Below are 20,218 nucleotides of genomic sequence, written 5' to 3' on the forward strand. Positions count from 1 at the left end.
GTTTACATGTAGACTAGGTTAGCCGACGTTTCATGCTTCGCCCCCGGTGAGAGACACTGGTTCGACACATGATGGGACCCTCTGAGGTATTGATGGCTGATTTAGTTTATTATTTCACCACCTGGTCTCTTTGGTCATCTCTATTTTCTGTTTATAAATGTGGGGAAAACGTCTTTCTATCACGTGCCCTTTCTTTTTGGTTCATAGATTTAATGCTTTTTCTAAATATATGAGGCGTTAGCTGAGATGAGAATCTGAAATATTCCTCATGTTTTCCATATGTAATCCACAAGGACTCTTTAGGCGCATGACTTGTGCGTCGATGTGGGGAGAGTTGAAGGGTTGTTTAAGAAAACCTGCTACCAAAGCACATTGTGACTGTTTACCAATGCACCGTGTGCCTTCTCTGTCACACCCAACTTATGTGCCATCCTAAGTGGATAGTGAGGGCAAAATAGCAGTTCTACATGATCTCTTCACTATTTCACATCTAGGTGTTAAGGCCAGAGGGTGTGCTTGACCTTGCCTAGGCCGTAACAGTACAGCGTTAGCTAATAAACAGGGCGCAGCCACAGTCCACCCAGAGATTGTCATAATCCACTTTTGAAATATGTTAAAAGCAAGCGTGAGTTTCATGGCCGTCCGACACATTCTTCATCGCCGCATAAAAACTCCGAGGTGATCTGAGGGAGCGTCAGTCAACACAAAGCGAACCTGGGAGAGCGAGCTGTTCCTCTGTCAACTGAAAAATAAACAAAATCAAACCATGAGGGCTGCGTCTTACACCCAGAAGAGCCTGCAGGTCAGCGGCTCCAGCGGCAGAGTGAGGGTTCAGAGCCCGTCGCCCTCCCGGTGCCGCGGGTCCTCGTACGACGACCGCGGACGCGCCGGTTATCGCAGCACCGCCGTCGAGGTGGGCACGCAGATGCATCAGCAACACGCCAACGAGAAAGAGGAGATGCAGGAGGTCAACGTCAAGTTTGCGGGATACATCGACAAGGTCCAGGCACTGGAGCAGAGGAACGCCGCGCTTCACGCTGAGCTGGCTGCGCTGCAGAGCCGCTACAAGGGAGGCCCCGCGGGCATCGGGGAGGAATATGAGCTCAAGTTCAAAGAGGTGCAGGAGCTGATTGAGACCCTGACCAACGAGAAGGGAGCGGCCGACATTGAGCGAGGCTACATTGAAGAAGAGGTCGAAGTGTGGCGGCTAAAGCTGGACGAGGAGCTGGAGCTCAAAGCAGAGGCCGAGCTGATCCTGAGGGAGTTTCGCCAGGATGTCGACAGTGCCACGCTGCAGAAGGCAGAGCTGGAGAAGCGCATCGAGCAACTGGTGGCCGAGATCGAGTTCCTCAAAAAGCTCCACGACGAGGAAGTGGCTGACCTCATGAAGCAGATCGAGGACTCGAAGATCACCGCGGAGCTGGACGGCGATCGGCCCGACCTGGCCGCTTACCTGCGCACCATGCGCGCCGAGATCGAATCGGTCGCCGCCCGCAACGTCCAGGAAGCTGAGAAATGGTACAAGAGCAAGTTTGACACCCTCAAGGAGCACGCCGGCAAACACGAGGATCAAATGAAGACCATGAAGGACGAGATCACGACCTTCCACAGCCAAGTGTCGGAGCTGCAGAACCAGATAGATGGTATGAAGGCTCGCAACGGAGCCCTGGAGCAGCAGCTGGACGACATGGAAATGTCCCACATGGATAAGGTGGGGAGCCTCCAGAGTGTCATTGATCAGTTGGAGGCCCAGCTATGCGAAACCAAACTAGAGATGACAAAGTATCTCCAAGACTACCAGGACCTGCTGCACATTAAGCTCAAGCTGGATGCCGAGATCGCCACCTACAGGAAGCTGCTGGAAGGGGAGGAGCACAGGCTTGGGATCGCCAAAACGGTCTGAAGCGGCGGCCGAGAAGAAGAGCAGAGAATTATAGAGTGGAGGTATCAGCTCATGACCTTCACTTCTTACCCATACTTTACCCTCCTTACTCCAGGGGCTGGTCAATAACCGACTTGGCGCAGATTTGAGCTTCAGGACGGATGCCAAAATGACACTCTACTTGGAACTTTACTTTTGAAATTTGAACTAACGAGGGACACTTTTATCAAATGTAACAAAACAAAGCGTTCTAAACACGTTTGTTCTTTCATGAGAACGGTGACCCAGATATTTTAAAATTGCCAAAATAATGATAAAAAAATTAAGCAAAAACCTATGCCTACCATAGTGAGATGCCCAACCTGCAAACCAAATGTCAGCTGGAATCCTCTGATCAAAAAATGAAGGAAACAAGATTACCTGTCTGACAAATCTTTTTTTGGACATTCAGTATTGAGATTTTATCCTCAGCTCATCCAACCACCTTACTATCCTTGCCGTACCGTAACGCCATCATCCTGTCATCTTTGCTTAAGCCTTCAGTTCTCTTGAGTTAGACTCTTTTTTTTTTCTTCTTTTTTTCCCCTACATCTTCTGGCTGTCTTCCGCCGCCACTGCTTCTCTTGATGAAACTTGGATCCCACCTGCTTTTGCAGAAGAAGCATCGTCCTGCTGTGACGTTTCACGTCTCAACCCAAACAAAGCAGTCTTTTGTTTTGTCTTCACAATTCACCACTGATTACTCAATGTTTTGACACGACTCCTATATTGACTATTCCCACTAATGTCGACCAATTATTACATAATAAAGATTGACGTGAGTGCATTCAACATACCTGATCCTTTCTCCTTTCTTCTGTGTCTTGTTTCCCTCATATTTTGGTCTTTTTCCTTCTCCCTTTCTCTTTTCCATCTACCATCGTCACTTTGACCTAATAATACAGTTAATGTGATGGAAATCAGTTTCCACCGAAAAAAGTTAAATTATTTCAGACCTTTTTTAAAGTAATATTTTTTCTTTATTTTGTAAATAATTTTTAAAACATGATGCATCGCCAAAGTTACTATTTATTAACAACTATTACAAAGGAGTGACAAATATGTGAGTGTAATCTGGTAAATTTTATATATATTTATATATAATATATATATATATATACACACACATAAATAAATATTATAGTAGCCTTTGTTTATGCTAAATTGGCCAGGTGGTGAAATTCTTTCGATTTGGTTGCAGGCAAAGTTCCAATGAATCTCCACATTGCAGGTGCTCTTTCATGTTTTAATGAGTCCGGGTCAGCGCACAACAAAATGTTCTCCGGGCTGAGAGAATCTGAAGCGCCTCTCTCTACAAAGGGGTCACGACCAACAGTCTGCCAAACACCTTGCTGAGAAGTCATATTTATGAGCTTCCTGTGAATTGCACTGTGAGCTTGGTTAGAGGCGGATGAAATGGTGCGTGATGAGAAGCGCAGGGCTGATTACTTATCAGATTGTTGGCCATAAACAATAAGCTGGAGGACAGAACGGACAATTTCTTCCTACCTCTTTGGTGGTATTCATCACGCCTGAATGGGGAGGCCGTAACCTTGGCTGTGACTTAAACTTTTTTTCTGAAAGGAAAACTTGAAGCCGTGCTGCCTACGATGATTCAGAGCTTCCTACCTAAATGAGAAAATGTAATCTTGAAAGTCTGATATGTGAGCCTAATAAAGGAATTGTTTGACATATGGTTTCTTTTAACTCCGGCAGCTGCATCTAACTGACAGTTGTGCACAGTAGTTTTTATTTTTATCATCCTTACCACCTCCTTTTTTCATGTTTAAACTGTTTAACGTCAGCTGAAAAACGTTTTGGTTGACCTCCGATGCCTTTGTGTTTCGGTACACTATGACGTCACAGCAGGGTGCAGTTACAGGGTCATCGCTGTACCCTTTCTGACCGCCCTGACCACTGTTTTCTTTAGCCTGATATTATAATACCCTTTAAAAATGCACATTTTTAAAATAGTTTTTTTCTCTCTTAGGATGCCGACAAAAACATCATCAAGTGGCTGAAGGAGAAGGGTCGCCTTGTCAATGCCAGCAGTTTCAAACATAGTTACCCTTTCTGCTGGAGGTAAGACAAACGTTCAAACTATAAAACCACTTCAATGTTATAAAGATAATGTACAGTTCAGCAATCAGTGCAGTCACTGGACGTTTTTGTGATCTGCACAAAATCAATTCACAAAGCCAATGAGTGGTGACATGCACCCGACCTCTAGTTCCCACATCATCACATAACAAGCACATGCAGACCCACCCGTAAACACATTAACGTTTTAAACAAACTAAATCACTGTCTCACTCGGCGCAGCTGCAGGCAGACCTGACCTGAGCAGGATTAATTAACTCGGTAAATAGCAGCGACACGCTCTTTGAGCCCGGAGAAGACGTTTGCTCGGAGAGCGTGAAACGGTCGGGTTATCCTTCAAGGGTGTACTTTTAAACCTCATATTAGTTGTAGAGATTATTATTGTATATGATTATTATAACCTCTCTGGCAGCAAGTCGAGCGAACTAATAGAATTATGATGCTAAATAGATGTTGCGTTCAGTTGTAGTTAATTTGTCTTGGTGTGTTTTTTCCACTGTATTTGAAAGCAGTGGAGTTTCTGGGCTGCAACCTACTACGATTTGATCTCTCTGAATGACTAATAGTTGTTCAGATGATTCAGACTGCGCAGCATTGCCATTCCTGCAGCCATGCTCCTAGCGTAGCTAGAAAAGGGCTGCCTATTATTAACTGAACCAGCCCGACTTCTATTCAGTAGTCATGACAGAGGAACATTGAACAAACAATGCAATAGGTAAATAACATCAACAACCGTCCTGACCTGCTTCATGAAATTTGATTTGTCTTATAAATGCAATTTATTTTGCAGCACTACGGTTTATGTAATCTTGTTGGTTTATGCCTTTAGGTCTGACACGCCTCTGATCTACAAAGCTGTCCCCAGCTGGTTTGTTCGAGTGGAGCACATGGTGGAGAAACTACTGGACAACAACAGCAAATGCTACTGGTATGTTCTCTTCTGAGGCAGCTGGTATGCTAGCTTGGCGCTAAGTGACAGGGAACTGGCGGCAATGAGCGTCGAGGGCTCTCAAATACTCCCAAGACTTGGCAGCAGTACCCAAAACAATTACAGCCACGCTTCTGCATGGCACAGCAAGTTGTTTGGTTCTGCAAGACACATCTCCATCAAGGCATAAATGAACACGATGCTTAACTTTAAAGGCAGAACGTGGAGCTCTGGCTCCCAGTGCTCTTTTTTGAGCCACAGTAGCTGCCTCCGGTAATGGGGCTGTCAAACTAAGATGAATGAGTAGCCGCAAGTAAGGTGACGACGCACAGACACACATGTACACGGAGACCGGCACAAACGCGCGCACACACACAGCACTCTAGAGGCTACGTCCCTCATGTGGGCTGAAAATTAAAGTTGCAGTGTGTTACAGGAGTTTTATTTGCAGTGGAATGATTTAATATAATGCCGAGGCCAAGGGGACATCCTTTGTCTCGTCACCTCCAAAAAAATGTTGCAATTGATATTGAAATTTGAGATTAACTATTGAATGAACTACTGCTAATAACAGTCAGTTTGGTGACAACAGCTGACAGAACTAACAGCGTTTACCTGAGGGGGGAACTTCCCTGAGCTCGGTACTTCAGAGTGCTATTACCATATTCTTCATTTGTTCATTTTCATCACTTTCCTCAAAGGAGCGCTGGTCTCTGGATGCTGTTTTTTTTTTCTAAATGATTGGGCCTTGATTGGTCTCATTTCAGCGGCCGATTGTTGGCTTTGTTTTTATCGCTAGCAGATTTAGTCAGTCTACCTTTCCAGATATTTCAACATTTGCAGCTGACATTAGAGCAGACAAACACTTTTGGACCAAATGTTTGATGTAGGGTTTGTCACTGATTGACGACCATCATTCGGGTCCAGCCTATTCCCTGCTTATTTGCAAACTCGCATCAGATTAAATTTTTTTCTTCCCCTTTTTCTTGTTTTCATCCTCCTCTATCTTTTTGCCATTATGCTCAATCGGTCCTGACCACAACCTCTGTCCCTCTGGCTCCCTGTTTGTAATCCGTCCCCAGTGTCTCTGACTTATAATAGAAGCCTGTACATGTTAAATGGCTCCACTGTGTGTCTTGAGCACAAGACAGCACATTTAAAATTCTACATTTAGAATGAAGCAGGAGGAGGGCGAGGTGGTGGATGAGTGTTCGGGGGTGGGGGGGGGAGGTGGGTGTCTGGTGAGCAGCAGGAGAAAAGAAATCATTAAATTGATATATTAGGGGCCTAAATAGAAATGCCTCCTACAAATGGGAATTGATGAACTCGTTGCTAGACAATTTATCCCCTCCCCCAACCCTCCCCTCCCCACACACTTCCTCTGTTCTCCTGAGCAACACTGCCCGGCAAAGCCAGAGAGGAGGGGAGAAGAAAATGAGAGGAAGAGATTGTGAGATAGTAGATTAAAGTTAGAAATTGGTTGAGGCTAAATAGGAAAAGGGGGAGAGCAGAAAAGGGGAATGTGGGAGGAAGACGCCTCGGAGGGAACGTTAACCTTTGCGGTTGAGCTTCATAAATACGGCGAAACTGTTTATTTTTAGGGCTAAAACCAGAAAGAAGAGCGAGTCGGCAATAGGGAATACTGGATGCTATACTAATGTCTTGCTCATGTTGGGAGAACATTATATTTCACATTAAAGCACACATTAGCAGCGTGTCTGTAGGTTTTTTTTAAATTGACTTATTTGAGTGTTAAATTTGATATACAAAAGCCGTCAATATTTTCTCTTGCATAACATGGCCTTAACAACGGTTGCAAAATGTTTTTTTTATCAGATTGCAGACTGTTGGGAAACATCACCCACTTATAGTTTGTAGGTGGGTGATGTTTTGACAGTGGATTGGGAGGATTTTTTATTCCTTTGAACTGCAATCTATAGTAGCTGAAGCTCATCTCAAAATGACATTTGGACATTTTGAATAAATCATCTCATGTCCACGATTTGGATTAATTTGATTAGGTTTACATCCTTGTTGATGAGTTAAATTACCATGTGCTCACTTTATTTTATCATTTGTTGTTATTGTTACTGCTGGTAGGTAGTACAAATGTGATGAAGTAGTATTTTCACATGTGATCCTTACTGGTTTTCTGTTGTATTTTCAGTATGACAATGAAATTAAATTGCAATAATCTTTCACGATTATTTCTTTTAATCAAGTTGATGAACCCTGATTAAATGGTTTCTAGTAGAAGTGGTGGTTGTAAAATAGCTGCTAAATCATGTTCAAACTTTTTACAATCTTGACAATCATCACCATCCTTATTTATCCGTTTCTGTAGGGTTCCTGAATTTGTGCGGGAGAGGCGTTTCGGGAACTGGCTGAGAGACGCCCGGGACTGGGCGATTTCCAGGAACCGCTACTGGGGCACACCGATCCCTCTCTGGGTCAGCGACGACTTTGAGGAGGTCAGGAAATTACTTCTTTTGTTTTAATAGAGCACTTGATGCTTCTAATATGTCTCTGTACTCCTCGGATATCACCCGATTTGTCTGTGTCGTGGCCAAATACCAAAACACTTACTCTTTTCTCACGGACGGCCGCACTCCTAAATCAATCTGGGCATAATTCAAAAGTTGAACTCTCCATAAGTCTTGCTTTCATTTACTCCAGAAATGAGTATTCCTCTTTTCAAAGGGACACTGATCTGCTGCGAGGGCGCACAGCTCCAAGTCGTGTCATCGATTTGCAGAGTGCTTCTCACTGACCTCCTTTTTCGACCCTATTTTAGCATAACTGGACCTTTTTATGTGGCAGAGTGAGAGCACCGCGGCGTCAAACCAGACGAGTGCAGCGTGACTCCATGCCGCAGCCCGAGTCCGCTCCCCTCAGGCTCCATTACCGTAAACCCAACATGGGAATGATTCGTCAACGTAAGCGGCGACGGAGCCCGATGGCTTTGGTTTCTCTTCATGCCGTCTCTTTAAGGCGACTTCAAAGGGCCGCGAGCAAACGGCGATCAAGGGGGAGGAAAGAAAGGGAGGACACAAGGAAAATGAGGGGAGAGAGGAGGGGGCCGCATAAATTATCGTGTGAAAAGAACGAGGGAGTGAAATGCGCAAGATGGTGGTGGAAGGGGGAAGCGATTCGAATCCAGGAGGGAGGAAAATAAATGGATGGAAGAAAAAGGCAGAGAAGCCATCCGAGCTCTGCGACTGTTCGGTTATGGATGGCCGTTGCCAAACCGGGGCCAACTGTGTGAAGTAGACTGAACTGAATGGGCTGGTTCGAGCGTCTGAGAAATGAAGTCATGCTCCCTCGGCTCAAAGAGGGACGGCCAGCGACCTGCTTGCTGGAAATAGCTTTGTGACCGTTTCCAGAACACTTGCGCTCCCCGGTGCCTCTTTCGCACGCCCCTCAGCGGAGAAAGCGCACACACAGCCAAAATTAAAAGCTGCGCGCGAGTCCGTCAGTGTGTGGTAGCAACGTTTCTATCTCAGTTTTATTTTGAGTTCTTTTCTGAATGTGATCGTTTCACTCTTCTGTTGTGTATGTGATGGGTTTTTTTCCGTATCTGGCGCTGTGGTAAAACTAGAGCAGAGTCTTCAGGTTAACTCTCTGAGGAGAACAGATAACACACTTTACCATACTTTTTTAAGGTAAAATGTGTTTCAAGTAGGCCTCCTATTAAGGAAGGTTGTAATGTGATAAATATATTTGACTAATTGGGTTTTAAACAAACCGTAAGCTCAGTTATAGCGAAGGTATTTTTTTTATTCTGCACATACAGTACCAGTCAAAAGTTGATGTTTGATATTGTACATGGTCCTGTACTATTTTTCAATGAATTTTTGATAAAATGTCAGAAATTGATTGAAAAGGCCTAGTTATTACATGATTTGCATGACGATTTAGATTTAGATTTTTTAAATTCATTTACTTTAGAGTAACTCATCAATAAACGTCCCGCAACAATAGTTCAAGCCAACAAAAAGCTGTTTTGTGGTACTGCTCACTCGACCTGTCGTCTGTGTACGCGTCTCAGGTGGTGTGCGTCGGGTCCATAGCTGAACTGGAGGAACTGACCGGAGTCAAAGTAACTGATCTGCATCGGGAGAGGTAAGCCATTGATCCAACGGAGAGATTGTTGGTCGGCTGCCTGAGCATGTACTCAGTGGTGTGGGTCTGCTCTGGTAGTGTGATACCCTCACAGGCTGTTAGTGTGTAGATGGGTGGACATGATATGATGCGTGTATGTGCGCTACCTTCATTCGCCTCCCTGATGTTGGCCGTATTTAATTGGTTGTGGAGGAAAAAAGTTGTCAGCACGTCGTTGGCAAAATAGGTTTTAAAAAATGATTCTTTTGCACTGCAGCCAAAAAGCTTCTAGACACCCGTCTCCATATAGTGGACAAATGTTTCCCAGCGGCAATAAGAAACCCGCTGAAATAAAACCGGCCCGTTATTGCTGCCGTTTGTTTCAACACTTGTTTCCCCACTTTCCTCTGCCCAGCATCGACGGTCTGACCATCCCATCGCGGTGCGGTAAGGGCACCCTGCGGAGGATCACCGAGGTGTTTGACTGTTGGTTTGAGAGCGGCAGCATGCCGTATGCCCAGGCCCACTACCCCTTTGAAAACAGGAAGGAGTTTGAGGACACCTTTCCCGCAGACTTCATCGCAGAGGGCATTGACCAGACGAGGGGCTGGTGAGCTGTGGATGAATGTTCAGATTGGAAGAGGGCGACGGATGAGAAAGAGGGACATTGAGCAAAACTACTTATTTTTTGTTTTTCATTTAAGTTTTATTGAGCTAGCAAATGAGTTTTTTTCCCTCGGACCTCGGAGAAAGAATGAATAGTAATGTTTGAGTATAACTGACGCTGACCTTGACCTTGTGTACTGTCCTTTGCGTTCCGCTGTAGGTTCTACACCCTGCTGGTGCTCTCCACAGCGCTGTTTGGAAAACCGCCATTCAAGAATGTCATTGTCAACGGATTGGTGCTTGCTGGGTGAGTCTTTTGACTTATTGACTCCTCCTCACCTGACTCTTCTGTTTTCTCGTGCCAAAAAAAACAGGACTTGGTTACACACAATACTCTAAAGTGGGATTTGTTTACACTTTTAATTAGGATGCTGCAGTCCTAATGCTTTCAGTCACTTTCTAGTAAATTTCTGAGCTTTTTTCAGCAGTTTATTGTTTTTGTTTTGGCCTGCAACATTCCACTGGTTGCGCTCCTTCAATACTATTTTTACGTCCCCCCCCCCCCCTTTCTCCACCTGCACATTCATCCTCATTTATCCTTCCATTTTCACATGGTCATTGTGGTATGTGTGCAGTAACATTTAGCCCTTAGAGCTACTCTACAATAGCACTACTTGTCATGTCCTTAGCCCCCCGGGTCTAAATGCAGCACTGTGGCCTGCTGACCTGGAAAGACTACTAATTTGAATACCAAGTGCTTGATTTCTGACATGCACTTTTGTGCATGCATGCGAGTGTATGTGCATTAATGCCTTTGCTCGTCTCACTCCTGCAGCGATGGACAGAAGATGAGCAAGCGCAAGAAGAACTACCCGGATCCAGGACTAGTAGTGCAGCAATATGGAGCTGATGCCCTCAGGTCAGCTCTGTGCTTGAATGTGAACGAGTGTGTGTTTCTGAAGCAAGAATGCCTCTCTGCTGGTGACAGGGTTCTGTGCCTTACCGTTAAGCTTCGGTATGTTATTAGCAGGCACGGTTTTAAAGGCTTTGACTCTCTATCCACGCTTAAATAGGCTCAAACTCTGTCCGCATACTGTACAAGCACATTCATGCACACGTTTCTCTCCATTCATTCGCTCCTTCGCCCTGAGCGGTGAGAGTGCCGTTGCCAGATGTCCTAATAAATAAAGCACTATGCTGTTGCTCCATATGCTCGGAGCCCGTATATACTTATGAAAAGGGAGTTGCTGAGATAAAAAAAGTCATACGTACCGTGAAGTAGTGGGGGTCGTTGTGGCGCAGGGGTTAGAGAAGGTGTGCTGGGAAGCACACGGTTGTTGGTTCGATTCCAGGCTGCCCCATGTTCCATGTTGAAGTGTCCCTGAGCAAGACACCTAACCCCTAATTGCTCCCCCGGGCAAAATGTGAAGCCATGGGTTTAAAGTGTAATGTAAGTCGCTTTGGATAAAAGCGTCTGCTAAATGACCTGTAATGTAATGTAAAGTAGTGCGAGAGTGAAGTATGGTTGAGTTTTTTGTTGTTATTTTAGGTGAATAATGTCTTTGTTTGCTCATTGTTAGCTATTCAAACATTTAATGGTCCCTTCTATCCTGCATTTTATTTCAAATGTATCTTCCATAGTTGCTATGAAAATCGCTCACGGCTTTTTGCATGAAGTTGCATCGTTTGGCTCACTTCCAGCGTCGTCATCAAAGCTCTTTCCAACAACTCAAACCCAGTGTGCTGAAGCCTGCCACGGACTATCATATCCATATGGGTCATTCAGATTTTATTCCATTGTTGTGTCTTTGTGTGCCTTAATGAAGAGAAGACGCTCATTTGCAATGGGATGTTTTTGGTAAATCTAGGTTTTGGCCCCAAAATGTTTGCAGAACCCGTTCAATGTGGACGGTTCAACGATTTGTCAGATCTAATCGAAACCTGTTGTTTTGATGGCTGAATCGCTTTGCATCAAGAAAGTGCTTGTTGCCTCACAGCTTTCTTTTATATCGTGTCCAATAAGGGCTTTTCATCCACAATCAAGCAGTTACCTGAAACTGGTGTTATTGACAAACCTAGGCCTCATTCTTTAAGAAGTTATGAAGAAAATCAATTTTATGCCTCAATGTATTTATGCAAGATATCAAAATATACCCCGGTTGACCAAGGAACTGACGCAGTCCAGAAATGACATCCATATCATTTCAAAAGAAATCATTGTAAGAGAAATCAGGATAAATAAAATAACTTCGATATATATATATATATATATATATATATATAACAGGAGTCAGGAACATTTATTGCCAAAGGAAAGGGCTCTACACACTGTATGCGCTTGATCCCTTATTATCAATCCACTGACCAACAACGTCTCTCCTTTCAGACTCTACCTCATCAACTCGCCGGTGGTGAGAGCAGAGAACCTGCGTTTCAAAGAGGAGGGCGTGCGAGACGTCTTGAAGGATGTCTTCCTGCCGTGGTACAATGCCTATCGCTTCCTGGTACAGAACGTACAAAGGTTACAGAAGGTAATAAGAATTTAGAGCTGATGCCACTTATAAGCTATTAGCTATTGCTGCTCTTAAAAGCACCGAAATGCTTGATGTCACAGGAGATAGTTTGTGCTATTAACCAATTATTTAGAGGGTAATTGCCAGACCTAAAAGCAAAATGATGTCATGAAATAATTCCCTAATAGCTGAAGTAACACCTTGTTCCCATGTGGGTATTTGGTGTCCAGATAGGGAAAGACATCAGAAGCATACAATGTATCCCATGAGAGCAAATTTTAAAAGAAGTGAGGGTTGAATTGGAAATAATGTATTCTTCACACAGGGTACAACCTCTTCAGTCACTTTACATGAACACTTCATAACTTGCCTGGGGGTAAATTTCCATATATTGCCACCTACAGTCAGTTTATTTCCGGTTCTAAAAGCTTCATATTAACTCCACAAACAATTGCAGGGATTTGACCATTAAACATGGGATTCAATATAAGTCTGTGGAAGGAGTCTATCCTATTTAAAAGCTGTTCATAACTCTTAATTTCCTAGAGAACAACGCATAGGTTGGAGTTCAATAGCATTACTCAAAAAAAACACACCCCAAAAGCAGATATAAAAAAATGTATAATTATAACTCTTTGCCTGAAGGTGACACATGTTTAAAAACTGTTTTGTCTACTTCTACTGATATTTTGAATATATTTGGTATAGTGTTCGGTGGCTTTGCATTAACCGTGGTGTATATCTTTGCTCTGTGTGAATAATTTGTTTAACTGTGTGCTTGTGTACTAATGTGTTAGGAGGAAGGGATTCAGTTCCTGTACAACGAAAACACAGCGAAGCAGAGTGACAACATCATGGACAAATGGATTCAGTCCTTCACGCAGTCCCTTATCCAGTTCTTCAAGGCGGAGATGGACGGTGAGACATCGTCAAACATACGCACTCGCTGGCCTTACTTGATATGGACAGTGGCATGGAAGATTAGTACTTAAAATCTTGAAATTCATCCCATCCAGTATTGTTGTTTGTACATCCGGGCTAGAACTGTATTTTCTTGTTGCAGCTTACCACCTGTACACTGTCGTTCCTCGCCTGGTCAAGTTTGTGGACATGCTCACCAATTGGTATGTGAGGACCAACAGACGCCGTCTCAAGGTGAGATACCTGCTCTGAATCAGTGCTTGTGTTAATTTTAATATAATTATGTAATGCAGACGCAAAGGGCTTCTGTATTACATAATGACTAAAATATATGAAGTCTCTGGAAGAACAATCGCTGTCCGTAGTAGGATCTGATAAGTCAACTTATAGTTGCACTTCAGTGTACAAATCCAGATAATGCCACTTTTTACAGTCCTCTTTGTGTCCTGTATCTTTGCTTTTGTTGCTGTTTTTTCTGGAGCTTTTAAATCATTCATTCGGTTAGCGGAAACATTGATTCAAGCTGCCGCTAAGTGTCTTCATCGTTGCAGCCATCGGTTTGTGGCCCTTCAGGTCAACATTCGGCTGATGTGCGTAAGGGCTCTTTTCTGATTTCACTGTTCCGATGGGACTGAGTTTTTTTTTTTGCTGCGTGTGTGAACTTTGCAGGGAGAGAGCGGCACTGAGGACTGCCTGTGGGCGCTGGAAACCCTCTTCAGTGTTCTGTTCTCCATGTGCAGGCTGATGGTGAGTCATGCTGTGTTTGTGTGTGTGTGTGTGTTGATGAATGAGACAGTTCGGAACAAATAGATTGTATTGGGAAAGTGTATTGTGAAGTTTTAGTTTATTTGTATGCGACACACCGAAACAACTGGAGGACGTGTGTGTGCTTTCATAGCTATGAATTATGCATGGCCAGTAGGAGGTTTTTTTATTTTATTCATAACGCATTGAAGATGTTTGCATGTGAGGCGAGATGCACGCTAAGTGCCAATTTACCCAACCCAGATCAATACAGATCAGCGGTGAGCTTCAGAAATTAATTAGCTGTGGTTGAAATGAAAGTTCCACTAGAATTAACCTCACTCTGGCACCAATACTGTAAATATGTTTTTTATGCTGATTATGCAGATGCTTCTGACTTTTTGACCATATTGTAAAAATGTAAATTAACCACAGAACAAAGCATCTAATAATTTTTTTTTTCCCCTCATGTCTTGTTGCTTTTTTCCTTGCCTCTCAGGCTCCGTTTACACCCTTCATTACAGAGACGATGTACCAAAATCTCCGTCACCTCATCGATCCCGCCTCTGTCGAAGAGAAGGACAGCGGCAGCATCCACTATCTCATGCTGCCCCAAGTCAGGTCGGGAAAAAGCCTTCAATAAAGCACACATTTTATGGACATTGACTAATTCATTTAAAGCTGAAAAATGGCAAAGGAGCCCTGAGAGCTGGGAGGGTCAATGTGTCACCTGTTTTATTTTATTATTATTTTTTTTAATGTTCCAGGTAAAAATTGAGAATATTGGTACTCTACTTGAAGTTGGAGAACTCAAAGAGGAGGAATTATTACACAATTATGAAGTTTGAGCGAAAATAAGGAAAGCTGCTTATTGACTCACTAATAAACTAAATATTTGTTCTACAAACTAGATTATGGAATACAATGCATCAAGATCCATCCGATTGGCTCACAAGGTCACAATGGTTGATCGTAATTATTTAGAGCAACACGTCGCAGTCCTATTAGTCTGAATGAAAAGAGTAAATCATATAGTACCTTTCATCTACACAATGCAAATCAAATGTAAAGGAAAACGTCCTTTTCTCTCAGGATATCCACTGTTGATACAGAGCTTAGTCTCAGCCAAAGTGCATGTTCTTACTTTTATCGTATCCGCACTCAGAAATCTTCAAAGTAGAAGCTTTCAAAGCTCAAACGTCCACAGTAGTTTCTGAATGAAATTTCAGACTTCACAGAAGCTATTACTTGGAAAATAAATTGTCCATTTAGAGATATTATATATATATATATATATATATATATATATATCAACAACGAAAAAGTTCTGTCATGAAAAACTATCCTTTTTATTTAGCGTGAGGAAATAGTTTGTGTAAAGGTTCATTTAATTTCTCCCGTCACTTTGGCAGCCCTCAGTTCTGCTGCTTTATTAGCCGCTAGTCCTTCCTGCTGTCAAATGGGACCACTTGACCTCCCCCACCCCCCCAAAAAAGGTCAGCCACCAATCAGACGGTGGGAACCGCTGCTCCTCAATCAGCTCATTAAATGATTGGCTGTCCTTGGAGTCCTCTCCTCTCTCCTTTTACTCCATTGTTGTGTGCACACATGGAGAAGCAGACTGATGAAGCAAATGAACCGGCGTTGTGTACACACACACACAAGTGCGTGTTCCTGCAGACAGTTAGGGCTAATATCTCTATTACGCATGATAATCGGTGCCTGTGCAGCTCTAATTTGCATTCAGCGGTGGAAGTCATAGTGTACCTTATTAGTGGATGCTCCCCAGTTAAACTCTGACGCTGGTGGTTCTGAACTCTGTCTTTATCCAGACGTATGGTACTAACCTTGTCGGGCTTTATTAAATTCATTTACCTTAATATAATAGCCATTTGAATTTCTAAGCCACTGATTAACCAGAATATGATGACCGCAGCATGTACATTTTGGCAGAAATGCCTTTCCCCACTTATTATAAGGAGTTGCCTCGGTCAGGTAGTACAAGACACAATATCCAAAGTCTCACCTGGTTAGGAGTTTGGCATAAATACGTTCTCTCCTGTGTAACCCAAACTGTTCAGATGTTATTCAAACCCTGACATTGTAACACTAAGTATGACGTGGTGATGCTTAGATTTTCTTTGTTTGTGTTCCTGTGATTCAGGGAGACTGTGATTGACAAGCGCATTGAGAGCGCAGTCTGCCAGATGCAGTCTGTGATTGAGCTGGGCCGAGTGATCCGAGACCGGAAGACTCTGCCCGTTAAGGTGAACAATCAACTTTAGTTAAAAACGTATAATTTATCTGTAGCTATATTGATGTACTATTTCTGTTTCTCTCCACTATGAACTTTAGTATTTGTCGGCATCAGCCGGCGGTACAGCTCTCTCATAGATGAATGTTGTCGCGTCATGTTCATCATCTGTACAACATCAACAACCCCATTTCTGTTTTTTTGGCTGGAACAATTGACTGAGTGTAATGTTGGTGTGTATTTCAGTACCCATTGAAGGAGGTGGTAGTTATTCACCAGGACCCAGAAGCTCTGAAAGACATTCAGTCTCTGCAGAAATACATCCTGGAAGTAAGTGGAACACGCTGGGTTTGTTTTGTGTGATCATTTGTGCAGTCTTGAAGTCGTCTTGGTACTTAACCAGTGTTCTGCTTCAAGGAAAGAGTTGCATCTTCTTCTCGTCTTTCCTGTATGTCTAAGTTGTTTGTTTTTTTACCCTGCTTTGATCGTTACCACAAGATTTTGAAGTGAAAGGAATTCCACTTTTGAAGCCACTGTGTTGATCTCGTAGAGGGGAGGGATCCTCACACACCCCATGGGAGGGGGATGCCTTGGAAAAGGGTTTTACATTTGATCTGCTCCAATTGCAACAAATGCAAACGCTTCATTAACTATAGAATGCAGGAATGATTTTTTTTCTTCATCACATCGAAACATTGAAGTACTGCAGCACTACAGTAATATGCAAAATCTAAGTTTGACTTTCTGAGTAAATGGAGTTTCTTTTACCATTTAGACATTCTGTATGTTTATATACATGAAAACAAAATCTGATAGTTGAGGAGGGTCTTTCTCATGTCTTATAATTTTTTTTTTTAACTTTCACAAAACACCACCGTGAATAAGCATCAGAAAACACAGATTTATTGTCTGATTAAGTGTCTGCTCCAGGGAGAGAAAGACAACTCAGACGGACTAATCGGCATACCCTTTAGTGAAGGAGCCATTGAACTGACATTATCCTTTGTCTTTGAGTTTGATTTCCCACAAACAAAGCTCAATAAGGCGATGCTGTTCCACAGCTGATTCCGATAACTACTCCTTAAGTAAGAATGCTTCAAGCTTCTCAATGATTTACCCGGAAGTGTTCACGCGGCGTGTCCCACTGTAGCCACGTGAAGCGTTTCCATTCTTACCGATGCGCCTCGCATGCTACATTGATCGTGCCTCTGGTTCCCGTATGCTGCTGACCAAGAACATTGACGGAACTTAGATAGAGACGGAATTACCTGGGAAAAGGTCTGCTGCTGCAACCTTTTGTTGGAACCTTCCAGCTTAATCTTGGTTCGAGCCACTTCTTACCTCTCACTCCATTTGATTTCTGGTGAGGAAAACATTTAACCTTGCCGGCATCTAGCTTCACTCCAGTAAACATTGTTTATTTGATTGGAACTGGGAGTAGTTTATGGTCCTGCAGCCCAGGGAAGAACCGCCAAGCGCTCTCACTATTGATGTGGATTCAGGTGCTCAGTTAGGTAGACTAAGTCTGGATTAACAAACACACTGTGGCCTTTACTTAGATTCCTGGGTTATTATTCCATAATAATAATTTATCTGGTCCTTTGCTGTGATTCAATTCATTTCTCACTACTTCAATGTACAGGGATGGGGCACGTACTATTGCAGTCTGGGGCCATTCTGTATATTTTTTAATTAGACTCCTACAAGACTCAGCTGATGGTTTGGCATTTCTTTTCTAGAGTTGAGCTGTGTCGTAACAATGGCATTGGCCAGAGCCGCTAACGTTGAGCTTCAAAAGGGCTCTTCAGAAACCAATGGGTGACGTGATCCTGATTACTTCTTTATTTGACGCAGTTGCAAGTCCAGCTTTGCTGACGAGCTCGTTACCGAGGCGATTGTGCTCTGGATGAATATCCAATGATTAGTTTTCTTTTGACAGCCGCCTGCATATATCGTAATGCACTAACATCACACTCAAACAAGGCCACATATCTCCTCGCGACAAACGAGGTGATTGTTGTGTACTTTAGCATTGTTTAATTCCTATTTTCACAAACCAAGCTGTGCTCAAAACCAAAGCTCAAGCTGCTTTTTTCCACCCCTCACTCAGCCCCCTGCAGCAGCTCCAATGTCTAGAAATGCTCAAACTGTGTCCCCCTTCTCAGTGTGATTTCGCTGAAAGAAGCTGTGCACGGCAGGCCGGGTGGGTGTCCGAATGGCTGAACTCAGTACCGTATTGCATCTCTGTATAGGTTTAAGACTGGAATGTACCGAAAGGCCGAAAGTATTGACCGCAGTTTTGGAGGTTGTTTAGGAGGAGTACTGACCGAAGTGATAATGATGATTCTAAAGTAATCAATTATTTATTTTCTTTTTTTTGTAAGAGTGCATGCCTGGGATGTTTTAAGTATTTCGTTATTTAGCTTCAGTTTTTATTTATTTTTCTATTTAGTTAGATTTTAATGTGCATTGGCAGTTTAATAAAAGCAAACAGTGTTCTTGTAACTTAGTTATTTCCAGTCTTGCATTGCTTTAGGATTGATTGTTCAAGTTTTTGGTGCATTAGTTTAAAGGTTGGAACAGTATGTTTTGGAGTAAATTTAATTGTAGATTTTTCTGTATCATTTTTTCTGTCTATTGTCTGTTTATCCACTACTTTGCAATCAACGAGTCATTGATATTACTTTTTCCATGACAGTGTTTTTCTTTTTTCCCCCATCCTCCAGGAGCTTAATGTGCGACAGTTGACACTGTCATCCGACAAAGACAAGTACGGCATCCGTCTGCGAGCCGAGCCGGACCACATGGTGCTGGGCAAGAGACTGAAGGGGGCCTTCAAGGCCGTCACCGCTTCCATCAAGGAGCTCACCAGTGAACAGCTAGAGGTCTTCCAGAAGACTGGTATTACTCCAAGTGTTCTTGTGTGTTTTCAAAGAAAGATGCCAAATCTGTGGACGTAAATATCCAATGCAGAGGAAAATCTTGTTTACACTTACAGGTGTGAAGTGGCTTATTTAACAAAGTGCTCGTGGCCTCAATGCACCTCACATTCACACACCAAAAACTTAATCTCTACTCAATGAGAGTATTTACCCAATCAATCAATAATTAATGAAGAAAAGCAGGTTAGTGTCGATATTTTATAGAATTATTTTATTTAAAAAAAAAAACTCAACCAAATCCTTGCAATGGAGTCGAGTGCAGACAGAAGGGCAGTTTCTCCCCAGAATGCAAACCCTCACCCCGCTAGAACTATAATCAGAGCTGCAGTACGGATCAAAGCAGTGCAAGGTATCTTGTCTCTCCAATTATAGAGAGACGGGGAGAGCCCCCCGAGTCTCTGAGGGAGGAAGCCGTGGAGGTCAGCCGGGCTGTGGGAAATTCACATTTCCAATCACTGGGATGTTTGAAGTGAAGCCAATTGGAAGGGAAAAAGGAGGATGGGCGAAGGAAGGAAAGGGATAGACGTGGAAACACGACGGAGAGAGGAACCGCACAAATGATTGTTTGCAGCGGACAGCCTTTCACCACCGACTCGTGGTTTAAGGCAAGACGGAACGCTTTAGATTACAAAACCGGCTTTTACGGCGCTAAACTAAACAAAAGTAGTTCAGCTCTGTTACCAGCCGCAGATGGCAGACGTTTGGTGAAAAAGCCGACGGCTCACTGACAGTTGAGAGTCCACTTTTGACATCCATGAGCAATTTCTACTTCCGTGACTCAAACTCTTTTGGACTAGGAGGGGAGCAATTTTGGGAGAAAGTGATGTGCCTTCATGACCGCAGGTTCTATTACTCAATACGTCTTACCTGCAGCTTATGATTCCATCATTTTGCGCAGAAGAGGTTAAGAGAGAAGGTAGAAAAGAGCGAAAGAGGAAATCAAAGCGTGGATATGTAGGATGAGAGCGAACAGGAGTGACTGTTTTCACCCAGCCTCCGGGTCTGTGAAGAGGAGAGGTTGGACCCTGTCACGGTTTCTAGTCAGAACACAGATGGGGGTAATTGCTGCCACTGGCAGAATGGAGATATAGACCTGACAAGAATTGGGTTGCTGCATTGTTAAAAGCTCAGATTCTTGTGTGGATTTGGCCAAGTGGACTGTAATGCGAGGAATCTGAAGATACCGAA

General features: G+C 43.3%; 2 protein-coding genes across 2 annotated transcripts in view; both read left to right on the top strand.

Moving 5' to 3' along the window:
* The window catches only part of iars1 (isoleucyl-tRNA synthetase 1), a 38,566-nt gene that overhangs the window by 9,839 nt on the left and 8,509 nt on the right, over nt 1-20,218 (top strand). The window contains exons 12-26 of the mRNA XM_040203562.2: nt 3,912-4,003; nt 4,851-4,949; nt 7,294-7,420; nt 8,998-9,071; nt 9,466-9,660; nt 9,877-9,963; nt 10,492-10,575; nt 12,043-12,187; nt 12,967-13,087; nt 13,233-13,324; nt 13,760-13,837; nt 14,334-14,455; nt 15,999-16,101; nt 16,335-16,418; nt 18,815-18,989. Of these exons, the coding sequence (XP_040059496.2) occupies nt 3,912-4,003; nt 4,851-4,949; nt 7,294-7,420; nt 8,998-9,071; nt 9,466-9,660; nt 9,877-9,963; nt 10,492-10,575; nt 12,043-12,187; nt 12,967-13,087; nt 13,233-13,324; nt 13,760-13,837; nt 14,334-14,455; nt 15,999-16,101; nt 16,335-16,418; nt 18,815-18,989 (1,678 nt within the window). The remainder of the gene's footprint in view (nt 1-3,911; nt 4,004-4,850; nt 4,950-7,293; nt 7,421-8,997; nt 9,072-9,465; nt 9,661-9,876; nt 9,964-10,491; nt 10,576-12,042; nt 12,188-12,966; nt 13,088-13,232; nt 13,325-13,759; nt 13,838-14,333; nt 14,456-15,998; nt 16,102-16,334; nt 16,419-18,814; nt 18,990-20,218) is intronic.
* Nucleotides 92-2,713, top strand: vimr1 (vimentin-related 1). Its single transcript, XM_040203560.2, has one exon. It carries the CDS (start codon nt 767-769, stop codon nt 1,901-1,903), a length of 1,137 nt encoding a protein of 378 aa, XP_040059494.1. The 5' UTR covers nt 92-766; the 3' UTR covers nt 1,904-2,713.

The sequence above is a fragment of the Gasterosteus aculeatus genome, chromosome 17, assembly GCF_964276395.1.
Source record: "Gasterosteus aculeatus chromosome 17, fGasAcu3.hap1.1, whole genome shotgun sequence".
Lineage (NCBI taxonomy): Eukaryota > Metazoa > Chordata > Actinopteri > Perciformes > Gasterosteidae > Gasterosteus > Gasterosteus aculeatus.